The 19,604-nt window shown below is 42.5% G+C and overlaps 2 protein-coding genes across 2 annotated transcripts; both read right to left on the bottom strand.

Moving 5' to 3' along the window:
• Positions 1-621: 621 nt before the first annotated feature.
• Positions 622-2,322, bottom strand: LOC134195325 (uncharacterized). Its single transcript, XM_062664336.1, has 5 exons — positions 1,852-2,322; positions 1,647-1,774; positions 1,358-1,569; positions 1,246-1,298; positions 622-1,191 (listed from the first exon to the last, which is right to left on the bottom strand). Exons 1-5 carry the CDS (start codon positions 2,274-2,276, stop codon positions 828-830), a joined length of 1,182 nt encoding a protein of 393 aa, XP_062520320.1. The 5' UTR covers positions 2,277-2,322; the 3' UTR covers positions 622-827.
• A 564-nt stretch (positions 2,323-2,886) lies between these two features.
• On the bottom strand, positions 2,887-19,576 carry LOC134195324 (uncharacterized). The gene is made up of 13 exons (XM_062664335.1): positions 19,355-19,576; positions 18,389-19,267; positions 16,031-16,455; positions 15,738-15,848; positions 15,163-15,304; positions 14,782-15,094; positions 13,943-14,279; positions 12,302-12,490; positions 7,358-7,494; positions 5,794-6,012; positions 4,897-5,168; positions 4,097-4,440; positions 2,887-3,406 (listed from the first exon to the last, which is right to left on the bottom strand). The coding sequence occupies exons 1-13, from the start codon at positions 19,371-19,373 to the stop codon at positions 3,026-3,028; spliced, it is 3,768 nt and encodes a 1,255-aa protein (XP_062520319.1). The 5' UTR covers positions 19,374-19,576; the 3' UTR covers positions 2,887-3,025.
• Between the last annotated feature and the right edge of the window lie 28 nt (positions 19,577-19,604).

Here is a 19,604-nt window from a genome sequence, read left to right on the forward strand (position 1 = left end):
AGGGAGTGCAGGTTCTGCGTTTAATACCAAATCAAAACCAAGGTATTGAATATTGGTATCCAGCCTTTTATCTGTACTTCGAGTGATTTCTTTCCACGTGTGCAACTAGGGCTTCTTGCTTCAGGCACACCACACGCACAGTATTTATATCAACTTTAGGTCAGTTTAGATGTGAAGGGAGAAAGCATAGTTACTACACAACGTAGCATCCAACCCCAGGAATATATGGGACAGTGACCCATAGCTTATTATGAGATCAGAGCCTGGTCATATTATACGGTAGCTTGTGATGTGAAGTAATAATTATTCCCATATGGACTTTCTACATATTTTGTGTTTATATAATTATATAATATCAATGCCTTACTTGTGCAGGTTTCACTAGGAGCCACCCAGAGAGACATACACTAGAGACCAATTAATGGAATTGACAGGTGTACATCAATATATAGACACAGTAGTAGTGCTAAAAGGAGTTTAAATGAAATTCCAACTGTCCATGTAAGGTTACCTTTCCAACTAGATTAACCCAGTAACACTCTTGACCACCTTCCGAGATCCACACTATTTGCATGAGTTACCAGGGTGTGTGTGCCTGTGTGTACCGTGTATACACATCTGTAATAACAGTATTATTAAAATTGTATTGTTCAACTGTAGATATTACGGTCTACTACCTCTACCAAAATCAGTTTAACAAAATAAACATATTTTACTTATGACTAAGAATATATATTTATATATATATAACATATGATTTACAATGTACAACCACACCCAGTGAAATTCAGTCAATACACTGGGCGTAGGCATCTTCCGTCACTCTTTCAGTCGATAAAACGTGTGCAGGCTTTCTTCCATTTACATTGCGTACACCACAAAAGCTTGTTTTCCATCCCGTACACTTTCCGACACTTCCTACCGTCTGTCCTGATTTTTCTAACCGGAGAACTCGCCGCATACTGCGGACGACCGCGACCCAGTTGGTCTTGATCGGCACCTTGTCGATAGAGAATCGGCAAATCGGCTTTCGGCGGAGTAAATGCTCTCTCGTCCACATACGGGTGTATCCGCGTGCCGGAATGAGGGATTGTGATTGGCTGTGACTTGTAGACGAATTCGGCTTTTCGGAGGGGTGAACTCAATGCGGCCATACTCCACACGGACGCATCTCCAGACGATGCGGTGGGGCTGCACAACAATTATTTCAGTGATGCAAAGTAGATTCATGTCATTTTCGTTTACCTTGGAAAATTGAATTGATACTTCGCACTGTCACTAACAAGTGCCGGAGAATACTGCGTAGAGAACAATCATCTGTCAACACGCGTATGCGACGACGTGTCACGTGACTTACAGAGCGAGTGTCTCTGGCGAGGAGAGGCGAGTGACCTGCGGTCACATCGTCGCATGGTTCGTGCTCTGGAGGCGGCGTAGGAGTGCTACAGGGGGAGGGACTTGGATAACGCCCCACCCGTAAGTTAGCGGTTGCCGCGCAAGCCAATGGAGAAGCCGGAGGTGGTTGTCGTTTTCCCTTCCAAACTGGCGATTCAGGTGCTTTGATGGGGCCTGAAATGTGCAGCGGTTAGGATTAGTGACCGACAGTGCGCTGTCAGGTTGAGGGTCTTGTTTACAAAGACACTCACCTCCATCCCAAGACATGGGCGAGCTGCTGAGCGACGTTAGAACAAGAGCGGCCGTGCACTCGTTGAGAATGTTCTCCGCTTCTCGTTCCGTCTTGGCGTTGCGTGCATCGGCCAGCCGTTTCTCGAGCCTTGAGGAAAACAATATTGCGTCATCGTGATAGGCGTGTGCCAACAATGAATGAACAAAAACAATCGGTGCACTCACTTGGGACTCAACCCGGACAATGAGAGAGTGTCTGGTGAAGCAGACGTGTAGCCATCGTCGAGAGAGCCACGACGACGCCAAGACACGAACCGCAAATCGTTATTCTGCACGACCACTTCCCTTCCGTCGTTGAGCGCTACCGACACAGAACCACGTTGCTGGTCAATGACATCCGCCTCTAGCTCGTGTCCGCCGATGCAGCAGACAACTCTCTGTCCGCGCTTGAGATGGACATCGTTGAGGGTCTGGAAACCCGTTCCGACGATGCAGTCACGAGGCACTTCAGCCCTCTGCCCATTGTCGAAGGTCACAGTAAACATGTCTGTAGAACACCTGCCTTCTAATGCAGCCGGCCAGTAGAAACCATCGGGTCTAACGACGTGAACTTGCGTGGCGACTGTGCAGCACTGACTGCTTGACTGCATGCTGACTGACCGGCTGCAAGCTCTTCACGAGCACTATTGGGGGCGTGTTGACCGGCCGGCTGGCGATAAACGAGCGCTTCCGTGCCAGTCAGCGTGGCTATTGCTTAGCAGCGGGTTGGCCAACAATGACATCAGCGTCATGTGATTGGTCAGTCATAACAAGGTGCACGCGACTGCCTGAGATAGCATACGTGATAAGGGAATGCTACACCTACAACGAACGAGCAGTCAAAGCTGACGCAGTCGTGATCTCAACTCGTAGGCATTCACTCGTAACTTCCAACAATAGAACACACAATCGACTTCACTTTCGACGCGAATACAAACAACGTCTAGTTTCGTCCCCGTCACGTGTCTGTCAGAATTCACAGTCTGGTTTGACATCGATATCACGAGCCAAACGTTGCGTGTTCGAGCTTCCCACGCCTCGAGCCGTTTCGAGCAGTACCAACTTGTGAGTGACACGGGCCACGGGCGATGTCACCGAGTTACGCCATTCTGCAACCTTTGTCTAGAATACTAGTCCGTATTTTTACCTGCATCGACACACTATGGGTTTTGCCCTCTAACCTCTAACATCCGTACATAGATAGTAACGCGTTTGAAACGGTTTCACGATGCATCAAACTTTATTAGTATTTTCCGCTTCATCTACATAATTCTATCCAGGAACTAGACACGAAACTGTACAGGAAATCTATTACTACAAACTACGGTCAATTACAAGAGTTCAACTCCGTTGGTGTCTCTCAAACAGGAGATGTCGGCGTCCCCTTGCCATATTTGTGTTCTGGAATTGACAGGAAGTCGGCGTGCTGTCTCACGGTGGCGCAGGTTGTTGCGCGGGTTGAATTCAAGGGCGTCAATCCCCTGTCGGTGGCCGCAACTGTAAACAGCTGCTCTCTGGATCCTCCTTCGCCCACTGGTAAGCGAGATTGAAGTTTGTTGTCGACATTACGTTGCCCGACCGACCCCACGTCTCCGAATACCTCGACAATGGCGCCGTCTTGTAGTCGGAGGAAATGTCGGTAGAGTTGACGAAGCCCATCAAGATGTATCGTATAAATAGACACGTGACTCGTCGTCTCGCGGCGGCCCTGTTGGCTCGTCGAATTTCCATTGTCGCCCACCTGGAAATAAAACAGTTACCGAACTTAGAATCAGCTCGTTACCCTGAAATCTAGTTATCTGACGGTTCATAGTAGTACACAGTACCTAGCAGTGGGAGGAAATTCCAGGATTTGCAATGTCACTTGCTAATTGATGTTAATTCACGAGGAAACACCCTCAAGATGGATCTTAGTCCTAAATGTTTGACATTCTCCGTTTGTAGCGCTTCAGAAATTCCGCAGTTGCTGTGGAACAGAAGGTGCAAGGGCGGTGAGCACAAACGAGAATTGGATTACAGGCATATTGCATTTTTAACGGGTAGTGCAAACTGTACAATAACAGTACATCAACCTTTGACATTACCAAAAATATGAGGTACACCCTGGTATGGTTCACTTAGCATTACAAGGTGGAATGAATGTTAAGTCTCTGGCCTCTACACTAACTTTGTATTGAGTGATGATCTCATTTGTAGCAACAGAGTAACCATGGTTGATGTTTGGTGGTCTGACAGTAAGTAAGGTATGTGGGTTGGGGTTGACCTGGTGGCATGGGTAAGTTGATAACAGGCAGCTGTTTCACACTGCTCTTGGGTGTGGAGAATATGTGGCTGAAAACATGGACCATTTGTCATCAATTGGAGGAGGGGCCACACACTTAGACTGGAATGTGCAAGGGTATAACGCTATGTCATCACATCTTTGTCTTACCTGCTCTTCTTCCCACACATAATCATACACAGCTGTCTTTCTCCTCTCTCCTTCTTCTCCACGCCATTGTTCGGCTTTCTTCACGATGTAGCTCAGCTCCTCATTAGATATCTCCAAGTCGAAGGGAACGAAGAAGTCGTCCTGGCTGCCGTGAAGACGATGATAGATGTCGAGCATTCTTCCGTTCATATGGAGCTTGAGAAAGTACATGTACAGACAAGCGATTGCCACAAACATAATGAAGAAGTAGACAAAAAGAGTGAGAAAAATCCCAGCCAGTCCATTCCCCTCGAGTCGGAAGAAATGCCAATAGAGTTTAGCAGCATCGGCTATTGGTTCAGTTCCTAATGGGTACAGCACAATATTGATTACCAGTATAGATGATAAGTGGTTTGTGTGTTGTGCTCATGAGTGAGTGAGTGTGAGTGTGTGTGTGTGTGGTGTGTGTGTGTGTGTGTGTGTGTGTGTGTGTGTGTGTGTGTGTGTGTGTGTGTGTGTGTGTGTGTGTGTGTGTGTGTGTGTGTGTGTGTTTCATGTAACTGACAGAGATGGACAACCAAGCAGACGACAGGCTGACACAACAAGCAAAAGAACATACAAACATCTACTTGACTGCCTAATCTTAATTTGACGTGAAGGAATGACAGAACTGGCAGTACCAATTGCCTCTCTATACTACAATTATATGAGGAGGCACACACATAGGTAAACAATCAGACAGACAGACAGACAGACAGACATGTGAATAACTGCAAAGTTTAAGATCTAATAATATTACAATGGATCAACATTCACATTACCTTCTTGGTTCTGGTATCGGCCCATTGCCATATCCACAATAGTAACAAGCACCAGATCAAGAGCCGTCTCAATTCCAAAGGCAACGATGAATCGAGACAGGATGTTTGGAAATGAGCCAAACACTCGTTGTGCAGCCCAAGCCATCATAATAAACAAAGCAAAGACGACGACATTTGTCATCGGGCCAATTACGACAACAGCAAACTCTTCACGGGTGAATAGCAATGAACTCTGGTACCTGAGAAACACTGTGTAGGCCAGAAACTCAAACCTGCCACACAAAGACATCATAAAAAGTGATTGCAGGCTTAATTAACCAGTCGCAACTATACATTGCTGTTGCTTGACAAGACAAACGACATAGTACCTACTAAAACTCTCAGATGCTATAGTACAAGTCATCATCTCTATTGTTTTCCATGCTTGACGTATAAACTGTTGTCTAACATCATCAATGCTCCATAGTGTAATGATGTTCAGTAATCACAAAGCCAAGCACATATGAACACACTACACTGATGCCCACATGCATGCCCACCTCCATTCACACCCTCATACATATCCCCATGCACGCCCACATTCACAATGCACCTGTGCATATATGTATACAACAAACACCCATCCTCTTCCTACTGTTGGACAAAAACAGTATCATAAAGTTGGAAATCCTTTTCTTGAACTTTGCCAACGTTTGCAAGTGAACAAGTAACTAATGACAATTCATGCCTTAGTACATATCCCGATCATACAGCCAAGCTCTTTCCGACTGCAAATCACTCAATGTGACACACACAGTGCACACACACACACACACACACACACACACACACACACACACACACACACACAAATAACCAACAATTCCAGTACTATACACGCATTGCATGTCTTCTCACTTGTTGACTGGAATTTGTATACCACTGAGGAACAGCCACTGTCCGATGTAGTGTAGGTAGAGCCTTATCCAAAATACACAAATGAGCATAATGATCATACCCCAAAACTCACGAGATCTCCACTGAGAAAGACCCATCTCTGCCAGCAGCTGCCTACCAACATACTGAATCTTTTTGCTGCTGCGTTTTTCATCTCGTCCCTTAGCTGAAAACGGAGGTCTATAAGAATCATACAATAGTTACATATTAATTACGTCAGAATTTTCCATACTACCCTATCAGCATATAAAAATTGTATTTAAGACAGTTGGTCCTCATTATTCTGACCACATCAGTTGCACTCTGTAGTGCTGGATTAGGCAGTGTGTCAGGTTATTATTGGCTACTGTACGAATGATGCATACAGCACAGTTGGTCACATGCAAATCCTTGTTGAAGGATGGGAGTGTCAGGTATCAGAAATAACGATTACTCTGGAAAGATGTGATGTTAGAGTTGAGGACCGTGTTCTACATCTCAGTGTTGCCAAACAGAAAGCTAAAGTTTGATATCAATTAGTAATAACATTTAAAATGCTTCCACTATTGTCACAATGTGTATGCACTGGGTAATCTAATGTTTCTTGCGAGATCTAAAACCTAGCCAATATTCAAAACTAGTTAAACTACAAGACAAGGAAAAGAATGACCAGCAAACAGCATAGTAATTAAGATGTTTCATCACCATCCATAAATTTGTGAAAATTAGACACTCAAGTCCTTGATCCATTTGTTAGTACTTCTAAATTCCAATTGGTAGTACAAAACACAATTTTCATAGCACGGTCGCATTGCTCATCTTGCATCAGAAGCTCTGCATACAGCTGTGTATGTCACGTGAGTAGCTATGCACGTCGTGTGAGACCAATCTAATATGCTTTGCCAGCCCTCCTCAGTATCGGGAATATATTTTTACAATAAATGAGACAAAATCAACCAAGAACCACATTATATGATGCCCACCCCAGACTGTACATTGTAATACAGTAGTTAGAAACGGTAATGAGTATGCAATGCTGTGAATCCTTAAAATCAAGATGAAGCATTGCAAGGCATGCACTGCACATATACAAAGCAAACAATAAAAGATGGTCTCAAAATGTCAGTCTCTGGATGTCAGCCTAAGTAAACACATGTGCATACACCAAAGTCCATAAAAACTAAAGAACAACAAATAGCAATGACTCTACGCACAAACCAATTTACACATTTTGCATACCAAAAGGCTTCCATTGCCGAGTGACAAGCAACAACTTGCTTTAGTTAAGCAGTATATGCCAAAAGATCTATGCTAATGGTTTAGTACGTAAACTGCAATTTGAACAAAGCATCCCTAATGACGATTGACAAAATACCCAACTATAGTACCCTATTGATATTAGCCCTTAATCACTCACATTAGAAAATCCTATAAACTAACATTAACACTAAAAACAAATCTCTGATAAATATTGGCACCGCCTTCGTGTCTTTTAAATCATTAAATTTTGGCAATACGTACAGTACAACTGCACAAAGAGTCTTACTTGACTGATATGCTGTGATTTTCAAGCTCTTCTAAGTGACTCAGTGCCTTCTTTTTCCGTTTCTTCAGCATCGGCGTCTTGGGCAGCATTGTGTATACTTGTTTGTAGTATCGGTCTGCAGGATTCCTTGTGTGCAACTAAATGAGACACAATGTAACCTACTCACTCATGGGCTACTCATTTTATTTATTTAATTAAACAACATAACAAAGGTCAACACATGTACAGTACACACTCACTCACTCATTTTTATTTATACACGTGTACATGAAACAACTATCAGAACAGTGCGCTCCGTTTATCACAAACTACGTCGCAGTAAGTATTAAAACATCTCAAAGACAGAAAAGAAATCTGTCCTAAATAAACAGCTTGTGTCGTGTTGTTGACATAGCAACACTAATCATTTGTGCATCATAGTAACAGAGATAATTGGTGGCATCCACTCTTGACATATGCGCGAAGGCAGAGCAAGTTGTCGAGTCGGTCATATGTCATGTGACCACCAGCATTACTGTACCCTAGTGTTTCATGCCTCAGGTAATTATTTATCTTCTTTCCTACAATACTACAAGTTCGTTGTCAATTATGGTTGCACTTTCCTTCAGAGACAAGATGACAACCGAAGAGGCCACTGTGAGCGGAATCGGGCAGATGACACGTTCACTACAGCTGGAGCTTTTATTGAAGCGTCTCTCAACGTATCTTCTGCAGACATCCCCACCCTCTATAGCTAAAGGGTGGAACAAGTGACCAAGTGCAGATCTCGATACTTGGAATTTTTCTCAGTCTCCTGTGTTGATGCTGTAAACCCATTTGTCTCACTGTTTCTCACTCACTCACTTACTATATTTGAAGTTCAACAGTAATCAAAGCACCAAAGCGAAAAAAGCACGTGTAGTACATTAAATCAATGTTTTTCTAAACAACAACCCAGTCTAACTTACATATTAAATCAATACGTAATCATCCCATGATAGAACCGATAAAATGGGACAAACAAAGCTAACACACACACGCTACTGACAAGCAATTACTGACTCACTCACTCACTTTTACTTCAACACAAAAAAGGTAATCACAAATCACTCTCTCACTTCTTGCATTCTTAAAATTTCTAATCCTTCAACACGTAACTTAAACATCCAGCAACAAAAAGTGTCCACTAAGCCTACTATCGTATTCTTGAACTCAGAAAAAAATATTGTCACCAACTTAACAGCTTTAATTAAAGGGTCTAACTAACCTTAAACTTTATCGAAGCAGTTTGTTAATATTAATTTGAAGTGCTGCTAACATTATAGCCTCGGTATTCCAGACTGCTTTCTGCATGTGATGGGAGGGAAGGGTGGGAGGAGAGAAGAAAGCAGTCTGGGAACAGCTCTATTGTAAGTGACTTCGGAAGAGGCGCGACTGCTCAAGTTTAGAAACATCCGCTCCAATCAAAACCACCACTAAAAAACGGCCAATCAGCGCTGTAGATAACTGTTGACGTCAATGAGTAATTTGTAATTACCTAGAAGCAATTCTCAGACGACTGTAATAGCACAATGGGGTGCAGCTAACACAAATGCAACGCGCTACGAGTTTCGCTCCTGATGACATGATAACTCAGCGAATGCTTGTCAGACGTTACCGGACGATCAAGCCATTGCAGCGGCTGTTCCGACTTGAAGCCTTGAAGACCAATCAACTGCTTGCTAAGCGATTTTAGTACGAGGTCGCAACGTCTTTGTCTTCTCGCTACTGGATTCAGTAAGTCACTCATTTTCTACGTTCTCCCGTTTGTTTGTAGTCGGCTGGCAGCGAACAGCTTCTGGCAATATCCCACGAGCCATCTGGTGCTTGTTACTGTTCCTAATGAATGTGGGTAATTATCGATTAAGATGAACACCGCCTATTTCCGAAGTCACTTACAATAGAGCTGTCCCCAGACTGCTTTCTTCTCTCCTCCCACTCTCCCCTCCCATCACGTGCAGAAAGCAGTCTGGAATACCGAGGCTACTAACATTAGTCACGTGACCAGCAACAAAGACTACCACACCAACTGACCAAGTCTACGATTACCTGCATCATCAAATTGCCTAATGTTCTCTTTGATGATCTTGAAGACTGCTGGTTAAGTCGCAGGTAAGTCAAAAAAATTTCTTTAACTGCTACACCCACTTTTTCAACCGAGGCCTCATGCCAGTTGCCTCATGCCTAGTTACGCTCCAGTCCAGTAACAAACTAAGTAAAATCTAAACCAAAGTGTGAAATCGAGATGACACACCATTTGTCCATTTTATTGTATTTCTAGCTTTTTGAGAATGTTTGGCTACATTAATACCCTTACTATATATATATATATATATATATATATATATATATATATATATATATATATATATATATATTAGGCTAAGAATAGTCTCTAAAGTCTCTGATTTTAAAGGAGCATTCCGAAGATATGCACTAGCTGCTGGCTCCGCCTTTGCTTCCGCTAATGGGAAATATATACTAACCAAATTGGGTATCTGGGTGATATTTCAGAGCAAACCCAATAGATGTGTACGTTCAGAACGTTTAAAAACATAAAAACTGACAAGCCGTTTCAAGAATTTCGTCCGCCAAGTGAAGCATTTTTCTGCGCCATCAGATCACGTAAGCCTTACTGACGTAATCACGTTCCCAGAAATGGTCTCTCTGTTGTTTCCGTCACTCTAAGAATGGTGGTAACCATCGTGCTACTTTCAGACTGTCTACAGACTGACCTTTTCGTGTGATTTATTTCCGTCCGGCAACATTCGAGAGAATAGGCATTTTGTGAGATTCTTTGGCGTTAGAGGCAGTGGACACTGTCGGCAATCGTGTTCTAACAGTTTACGAAGCACTCATCCCTACGCAGAAAGACTTTCTGCAAACTCCCTCGATCACCGGACCTCACTATTTTGACTACGCACTACACTGCGCACTAAAGCTGCGCAGTTCTCCGAAATGCTCCTTTAAGCAGCTTCTACGGAAGTTCTGTTGATATTTAGATCCATGTGTTCTAAAATATTAGACAGTCTTTCACTTACTATATAGTACGTATGTTAGCGTAAATATTCATGTATGTGTAGTGCTTGGTACAGTACCCGGAAGATTGACTGCTGAGTTGAGGAGTAAAAGAAATACAAAATACAAATACAAATACAAATATGTCAACAGAGACCTGTTGCTAGTAAGCCCCTACAATGACTACCAAAAACACTCTGAGAAACCCCATGCCACCAGCCTGCACTTGTATATCGAGGTGTAGAGTTTTGAGAAGCTTCCAACGACTGGACCACAACAAGCATACACTGCACACAGTCGGACCAAAAATGCCTTTAGCCACAATTTAATCAACTATGTCATATGAGGAAGTGACCTTTAGGGTCCATTTTTCCTGCATATCACACCTTGCACTAAATCCTTACCATATCCTAATTAACTACACACAAACCTTAGCAAGTGCCCAGCAGTACAGGAAACGTTTGCATAATCCTACAGGTAATCATGAGGTTCAACAATACCATCCACTATTTGTCATAAAGCAAGCAAAGGTCAACTGTGCTTATTTCATTCCACTCCTACATAACACCACACAACTGCATATTATAGGCAACCAGTATTCTTGGAAAAACTATTCATTAGCCTTGTGGGCAATATTGCAGTAAACTCCATTGACATGAAAGCTACGAAGCAATACTCATTGGGAATAGCTTCTATAACCAGGAGTCCAGTTGAGTTGAAATTGATTGAAACATTTGCTATCGTCTAGGCCATGGTCTTCACAAATACCACAAAAGTGTTTACCAACTGCTGATTGGCCAATTGTCATCATCTTAGCAACCAAGTCCTTGACGTTAAAGGAGAACTCTCACCAAAATCAACTATCTCTCATACAAAAGCTGTCACTTCATGACACAACCCTTTGTAACCATTTACTGCAGAAATTTACCGTAACGAAGAAATAAAGTATTGAAATTACCTGCGTAGGCGTGTTTAGTACCCGTATGTGGTATATGCGTACCTCTGATTGTTGGTTAGCAAGGAAGACCGATATCTGTGCACATTTCAAGGTAATGATTGTGAGACATATGGTGTCAAGTTGTGAATTATTGACTAAAGCAAAGTGGGACCCCAAAGTTATCACGCAAGTATCGACTGTGGCAATACAACCTCAGAAGGAGGCTCTTCTTAGATTAGCTCATAGATCATGTCTCGCTGAATTTTGGGTGCGTTAGGAGCACTTGGTACGGTTAAACCTAAAGTAGTTACTTCAAGAGAGTAAGACTTTGTGTACATACGGGGAATTGTTTGAACAACTCGTTGCCGATTCTCTGCTTCTGTGGCTGTCTGGACCGTAGGTTTCCTGCAGGAAGATACGGCCTTGTATCCTTCTTTCAACAAGTTTTAGTATTTGGTGAGAGTTCTCCTTTAACACCCCATTACGTTTCCCCTTTGTGCATACTGTACTACCACAGCTTGAATGGATGCTCATAGATTTCCGGGTAGCATTTCTTGAAATACAACGTTCTGTTGAGACAACGTTTCTGGCTAAATCTTTCTCATGCCAAACAGCGCTTAGTGATTGGCTGCCCGGTCACAGTCTTTCATTGCTGCTGGCAACACAAAAAAACTAATGCGTTGCAATTGGTTACTTGCTTGCATACCATACATTCGGAACTTCCTGAAGCGTAGCACCCAAATATGGTCATTTGGGCTACAGAGCACATAAACCCTGTTAGTATACAGCTCCTTACAAGTCACGTGACTATTTCGAAGCCCGTTCCTATTACTCGTAGCTTTCAATTAGGTTTTCCAGCTTCAAATCGTACGTAGATGAGACATGCATTGAAAGCAAGGTTCTGTAGTGTCAAATTAAGAGCTAATTCAACTGCCTTTGGACTAAAGGTCCTTTGTAACTGTGCCATTTACCTTGTAGTAGAGTCCTGGCTGTCCGTTCTGTTCAGTGAATTCTGTATTTTCATCGTCGTCAAGCAATTCGTCATCACTGTCAGATGAATCTCCACCTTCTACCAACCTCCTTGACTGACGAACAGACGTCTCGGGACGTACGGTTGAAAGATCGCCGCGAGTTATAGCAGCAGCCGTTCGCAAACGAAGCTAAAAGAAGAAAAACACAATTGTTGCAAAACACTCAACATGTACCTCACACTCTGTCTTCCAAAAATGTTTACCATTTTGCATAATGTAATGTAGACACAGTTGCTAGTGTAAAGATTACTGTTACTTGTATGTCTTACCTATCAGCTTGTAATTCTACGCTTAACTTAATTGCTAGCCACTCAAAAAGAAGTTGAGTAATACATACAGCACAGTGTTGATAGCTATATATATATATATATATATATATATATATATATATAACAGCGCGTGCTTTACATAAACTCAGTTACTGACTGTGCAACACACTTTTCCTTTGTTCATTCAAAGGAATGTGTTAAAACTATGGTGGCATATCATTTTAACTATAGAAGTCCACACTGTGCTAGCCCTGACTATACGATCTGTACAGAAATATAAATATAATAAGTTAATTACATGATGATAGAGTCCACAGTTCGTTTCAAAAAAATTGAGCATGAACTGATTCTTACAAATAAAAAACAAGGAATAAAAGTTGTAAGAAACTACTACGCATGTAATCATTTTAGTAAAGTTTGACTGTTTCTCAGACATTGTGGTAGCGACTAGGGAGGCAACCTCATTTGCCCTGTTATTCGTTGTTGGTACCTTCTGTAAGGCAAACATGCTCTGCACATGCATGTTTTCAGTATCTTACAACTATTAGCAAATATCTCTAGTCCAATCACCATTCTAACCTGAACATCTTTCCTAAGAGGCACATCTCATAACGCAGCTGAGCAAAATTTCCTTAACTAATTAATTTACTAATGAAATCCCAGTACAACTTAGTGTCTCAAACTTTGCTAAGTGTTACACTTACGATGAGAGAATATTGCTCTTATCACCAACTAGAAGCCATTTTTAATGGGATCACACAACCTGTGTGCCAATCGTAAAGTGTCTTTTAAGTTAGATCCTGGAGTGTCAGGTAGGATTCGTTAATTTATTATTCAATTTGTCAACCCTGACTGCTAATTTTCAAACTCGGTTGAGGTCTTGGGAAGATCTTCATATTCTGAAAATTTCATATTGATATACTAAACCATTCACAAGATATCATGTTTACAGACAGAGACAGACAGACAGACAGATAGACAAAAATACAGACAGACAGACAGAGAGACAGACAAACAGAGGCAGACAGACAGACAGACAGACAGACAGACAGACAGATAGACAGACAAACAAACAGAGACAGAAAGACAGACAAACAAGAATATGTGAGTTATACTTATGTGACTGCAAAGCTACTTCAAACAGGGCTAACCCAGATAAAAAACAAGAACTAAATAAATACACGAATGGTTCGTTAATTACTGACTCTACAATCACAATTAGTTCAAACACATGACAGCAGCATGTACGCATCCTTGAATAGATAAATCTCTATAGCATAACAAGACAGTAGCACTCAAGACAAGTACTTACCTGTCCAGCCTCTTCCTGGCTAGATCCACCAGAAACCAAGGAGTTCCTACTTCCGCCAAGCGCTTCACGTACCTCATCTTGCTGGTCTACAACTGGGTCGTTGCCATCAACAGCTGACTCAGTGTCTTGTAAACGATCGGGAAACCCCAGCAAGCCTGATGTAAACTGAAGTTCGACCTCGTACTCTTTTTGACCAGCAAGGTAACGTGGTAGTTTAAGAACATCAAAGTAGAGGTTGCACAGCCAGTTCTCCAAGTCACGAGCCATTAGTTCTTCCAATTTCTCATGTTTATCGATAGAAGGATCAATGTCACCTCGCAGCATACAACATTTGTATCTAATAAAATTATACTGTTATTGTTTCTAACACACACACATGCACGGCACACATACATGCACGCACGCACGCATGCACATGCACGCGCGTGCGCACATACACACACACACACACACACACACACACACACACACACACACACACACACACACACACACATGTACACGCATGCATGCACGCACACATGCACACCAACACAATAAAACAAGACACAACAACCACACACTCCTAAGTGTGTATCTTCTGTTTATCAATATTATGCATCGGCTCTAACAATCATGTACATACGTCATATACAACAAGAGCACAAACAACACCAAAACAGTATTCGCATTCAGCTACATATCATACCTTTCCCTAATGGCAAAAAACAATTCTGCCTATACCCCATAACTGCCTTGTTTGTCTGCTTGACTGCTCTTTCTATCACCCTGTTTGTCTCAATGTTTGTCCAACTGCATACACATGCCACGTACTACAGTGTATGCACAGCGTAACTTACTTTCCCTCAACGATATTGAATTCGGCATCTGATATCGGAAACGTTCCCCAAGCAACCACTCTGTCAGTGGGTGTCACCGCTCCTCGTAGCAGAAACAACTCAAACATCAGCACCATTGCCGGACGGATGTCAGGCTTGGCTGGACAGACAGTGAACACGCTCTGATCGAGCTTTAACTCGATGTTGTGATAATGGCCATCGTGCTGCACAGGAAGAGTGGCACCACCCCACTGCTGTCCCTTCAATTCTGACCAGCGCAGAACATGACCTCCCAGTCGGTCATACAAAGACACCATCATTATGTATCTGCCAGCTAGTTAAAGATCGCAGGATTACAAATGTGTGTTGATACCGTATTGTTGTGTTGTTGTTTCTGCCTACCTGGCAGCTTGTCTTTCACAGCTCGGAGACACTTCAGTTTGACTTGAATCGGTTGTGGTGTTTTTGACCAGTCGACCTTCCAACGGCGACCTTTACTCCCACCATACTGACCATCCGCAACCTCAAGGTCGCCATACATAGTCTATTGTCAAAATAGCAACAATCAAAGATGGCAAGACTTTACTTGTACGATTGTGTCGACACACACACACACACACACCCACCCACCCACCCACCCACACACACACACACACACACACACACACACACACACACACACACACAAATGCACAAACACACACACACAAATACACATACAAATACACACACAAATGCACACGCACAAATACACAAACACACACAAACACATGAACAAACACACACACAAACACATGAACAAACTCACACACCGTATGGAAACAAAGACAGATCAGTGAAACGAATAGACAGGCACCAAACAATCTCATCAATAATAAGCAGACATAACTAAGGCCAGTATTAAAGTAAAGTGAGCATCTTAGCAAGCAAGCATAAAATGCCTTCAATGCAATAGATGACGAACAACAGAATGGTACCTTGACTTCAGCTTTTCGTCTCTTCAAAGTTGCTAACATCTGTTGTTCAGCACGACGATATGACTTCTGAAGCATATCATGTTGCAAGCGATCTCTTTGTAAATTCATAGTCTACAATGTTACATCACAATTAGTGTCTCACTCATGACAGACAGACAGACAGACAGACAGACAGACAGACAGACAGACAGACAGACTCAGAATCGTATGAACCCAACCCTCCTACACACGTACAGCCTTCTAACCAAGTCGATAAATGTAGGAGTGCATTGCTATCGTGTATGTCTACTCACTTCTCTTTTTTGTATTGCTTTTTTCTTATCTTTTGCTATGTTCGCCACCTCCAGTTTAGCTTGTTCTTCTTTCTGCAGCAGTTCCTGCAATCTCTCCTTCTGTAAGCTCGCTTCTTGTTTCTGATATGCAATGTGTTCATCTCGAAGTCTCCGTTCCTCTTCTTGGATGTCTTCCAAAGAGATGTTACCAATCAGCAACACATCATCCTTCACGACATCATCAAACTCATCCAGATACTCTCCAAGCCCACGTGGCTCACTGATCTGTGTCTTTAGATCAGCAAGCTTTTCTCGATTAGATCGATGTTCAGGCCGAGAGAAGAGAGGTGGAGGAGGCATGTCACTATCCAGGTCAGACTGACCGTCTTCCAGCTCATCCAGAAGGCCTTGGATTGCATGAGTTTCAGATTTCAAAGCAAGGTCATCTGTCAGCACAAATGTTCATAACAATTGTGAAGTAAAGCATACCACTACGTCTCCTAATTGACCTACTACATATAACCACAATTCCTATTTGTATAATTTATATAGAATAATGTATCCTTCTCATTGCCTATATAACAGTATGCATGACAGTATTGCACCTAACATATACTTGTATCTTTACTACTATTACACTTCATATGCAGCTAATGTAAGAGGATTGAATCCCAAAGTGTTTTAATCTAAGTTTGTCACAACCGCAAGGAATCACAAGCAACAACAGACAAGCTAGGGGGTCAGCAATTGACTGATTGACAGGGCATGATGAACGCGTGATCCACAGTGTGTCATCAAAGTGTGTGATTAAGAATGATCGTGCCATGAGGAAAGTATATAAAGGTTGTAATAGCTAGCAGAAGTCATTCGTAGTGTGTTGCATAGCAGTGCAGTGTGTCTAGTAATAGGCTGGGCGTGAATCAGTTATCAAGCTAGAGTTGTGTTGGTTGAGTCAATAAACGACTACTTCAAAGACAACGACTCTGGCGTATCATTTCAAGTCTTGCAGGTGCATACCAATGGGCCGGGGTTCAAGGGGTACGAACAAATTGACCCACTTCAGTTGGAGGTCTGCTCTTACCTCTGTGTGCGACCTATCTGCATACAATATTTACACCAGATGTAGGAGCTGTACTGCTGAAGTGCTGGCCTGGGTCCCACGTTCCAGACGTAGCTAGATCGATGTAAGCAGACTTAGACTCCAAGACTCGCTGGCACGTAATGTGCAGTGTAATATCAGTATTACATTTATACTAATACTATGCATATTTACCAATCTTGATCTTCCAATAGACCAGGTAATTAGTAAATAGAATCATTAGAATAGAGCCAGTTGAAGTTGAACTGACAGGGAGGTCCACTAGAGCACTAAACAAACAAACCTATTAAATGCGCCAGGTCTATTACCCTATCTTGTACCACTAAGTGTATACTCCTGTGTTTCTAACACCATGCCTGTCAGAGCTCCTTCTTCAAGCAAGTAAATTTAAACGTTCCAAGATCATCAGTTGAGCTAAACATCTATTTTACCAATCAGAAGTGTCCTCGCGCTGAAACACTTTGATTTTTGCATCTGCTGTGTATAAAAGCTCTACAACAAATAAAACGTATATCCCTTAATTAACACAACACCGAGTCTATGCAACTACACTCAGAAATTACTGAGATGTATTAGTGTAAACATGGTAGTTTCAAACACACCCTGCAATTCAAGATATGCATATACATTACATGTGTAAACAGCATATTATATACCACTTGACATCCAAGGTGGTAAGTACAATATTGCACTTACTACTGTAGTATACAGACTGGCATAGCCTGGAATGTTTAATAAACATCTCTTTGGTAAACACATAAACATGTCCATAAACATGTAGTATAAAGGACTGTCCACACTTTTAGACCAGAATGGATCGTGATTGTGCTGATCGCAATCCAATCACATGTTAGTGAGTGTCCACACTGCACTTTGAAACTGATACCTCCGCCTCTTTTTCACATGTGGGTTCTTTGCTTGTGGAAACGTTGATACACCGACTAAGGTGAGCGAGAACAAAGATGAGTTTGTAGGGCTAGACGTTGTAACTATACTCGTAGCATATGTTAATTAAGGTAACACCCACCTATTTTCTAATTGGATTCAACCAATCATAATCCGAGCATGATTAAAATCACCTCCTGATGTGGATTAGATTTATCACGATCGGATCACGATCCAGAGTAGACAGGGCTTAAGGCAACAGTACATTTACTTTACATGACCATTATGAATTACCAACCATATTAGTAGGTAATCTAAATCAGTAACCAATGCAAATACCATAACATGTTGCCACACTTTAATCTTTATATTAATTCAATGCGTTCAGACCATACCTTCTTGCTCAGGTTGCTCTACATCGATGACTTCAAAAGCTGAGAAGTCTGGTCTGAAATTAATAGGTGGAATATCCGATTTCATGTCTCTGTGTTCCACCATCTGCTCAGAATCAGCAACAGCTCTTTCTCTTTTATCTTCTTCACCAGTTTCATCACTAATACCATCCTTTGTATTCTCTGGTAGTGTCTTCTCATTTGCATCAACATCTGGTGTAACAACAGCCACAGACCTCTCCTTCTCCTCCACTGTCGTCTCTACATCAACATCTGGTGTAACAACAGTCACAGACCTCTCCTTCTCCTCCACTGTCGTCTCTACATCAACATCTGGTGTAACAACAGTCACAGGCCTCTCCTTCTCCTCCACTGTCGTCTCTACATCAGTCATAGACCTCCCTTCCTCCTCCACTTCCGTCTCCATATCAACATCAGGTGTAACAACAGTCACAGACGTCTGCTTCTCTTCCACTGCCGTATCCTCCAGGTGAATTGACGATGTAGAGCGTTGAACAAGCTGCTCTTTGGGTCCCAAATGCGTGCCAGACTGAGACGTAGGCGTTCCCGTACCTTCATGGTCTTCCTGAAACGAAACGTGTTTGCTGGCCACAGTCGGTGGTCTAGACACCGTCTCCAGCTCTCCCTCTTCCATCTCAGTTGACAGCGACCTATCTTCTGCACTCTTGGACGGCATCGCTTTCGCGTCCTCGTCAACAAATTTCTGGTCATCTTCTGTCACCGACTTCCGGTCCTCAGTAGGTTCAGCCTGTTCTACAGCAAGAGGTTCTTCAGTCATTTCAGATTGACCGCTTTGCTCTGCAGCGGCAGGCAGCAAAAGCTCTGTAGCTCCGCCGGTAGGTGGAGGTCGGTCAGTTGGTTCTGCAAAATCAAGCGATAATTACTATTGTACACGGAAAGACATCATAAAAACACAATGTAGCTATAGAACATACAATTACACGATACCTTCATCTGTATCAGCCATGTCACGGCTTTCCAACCGCCTTCACGAGTTTGTTTACAGTTGAATTTCCGTCACTAAGGGCCCTTGACCAGGTATAGTAAACTGTCCGGTAACCGCTCCTCGCTTCAAGACTCCAGAAAGGACACTAGCCTTATAATGATATCCTTGAAACGAATATAATAGTCACTTCTTTCCTGGCTTGCCTCTGCTAGGGATACCTATAGTTTGACGTTTGGTTGATATCTATCGCAT

This window comes from Corticium candelabrum, chromosome 20 (genome assembly GCF_963422355.1).
Source record: "Corticium candelabrum chromosome 20, ooCorCand1.1, whole genome shotgun sequence".
In the NCBI taxonomy this organism is placed as follows: Eukaryota; Metazoa; Porifera; class Homoscleromorpha; order Homosclerophorida; family Plakinidae; genus Corticium; species Corticium candelabrum.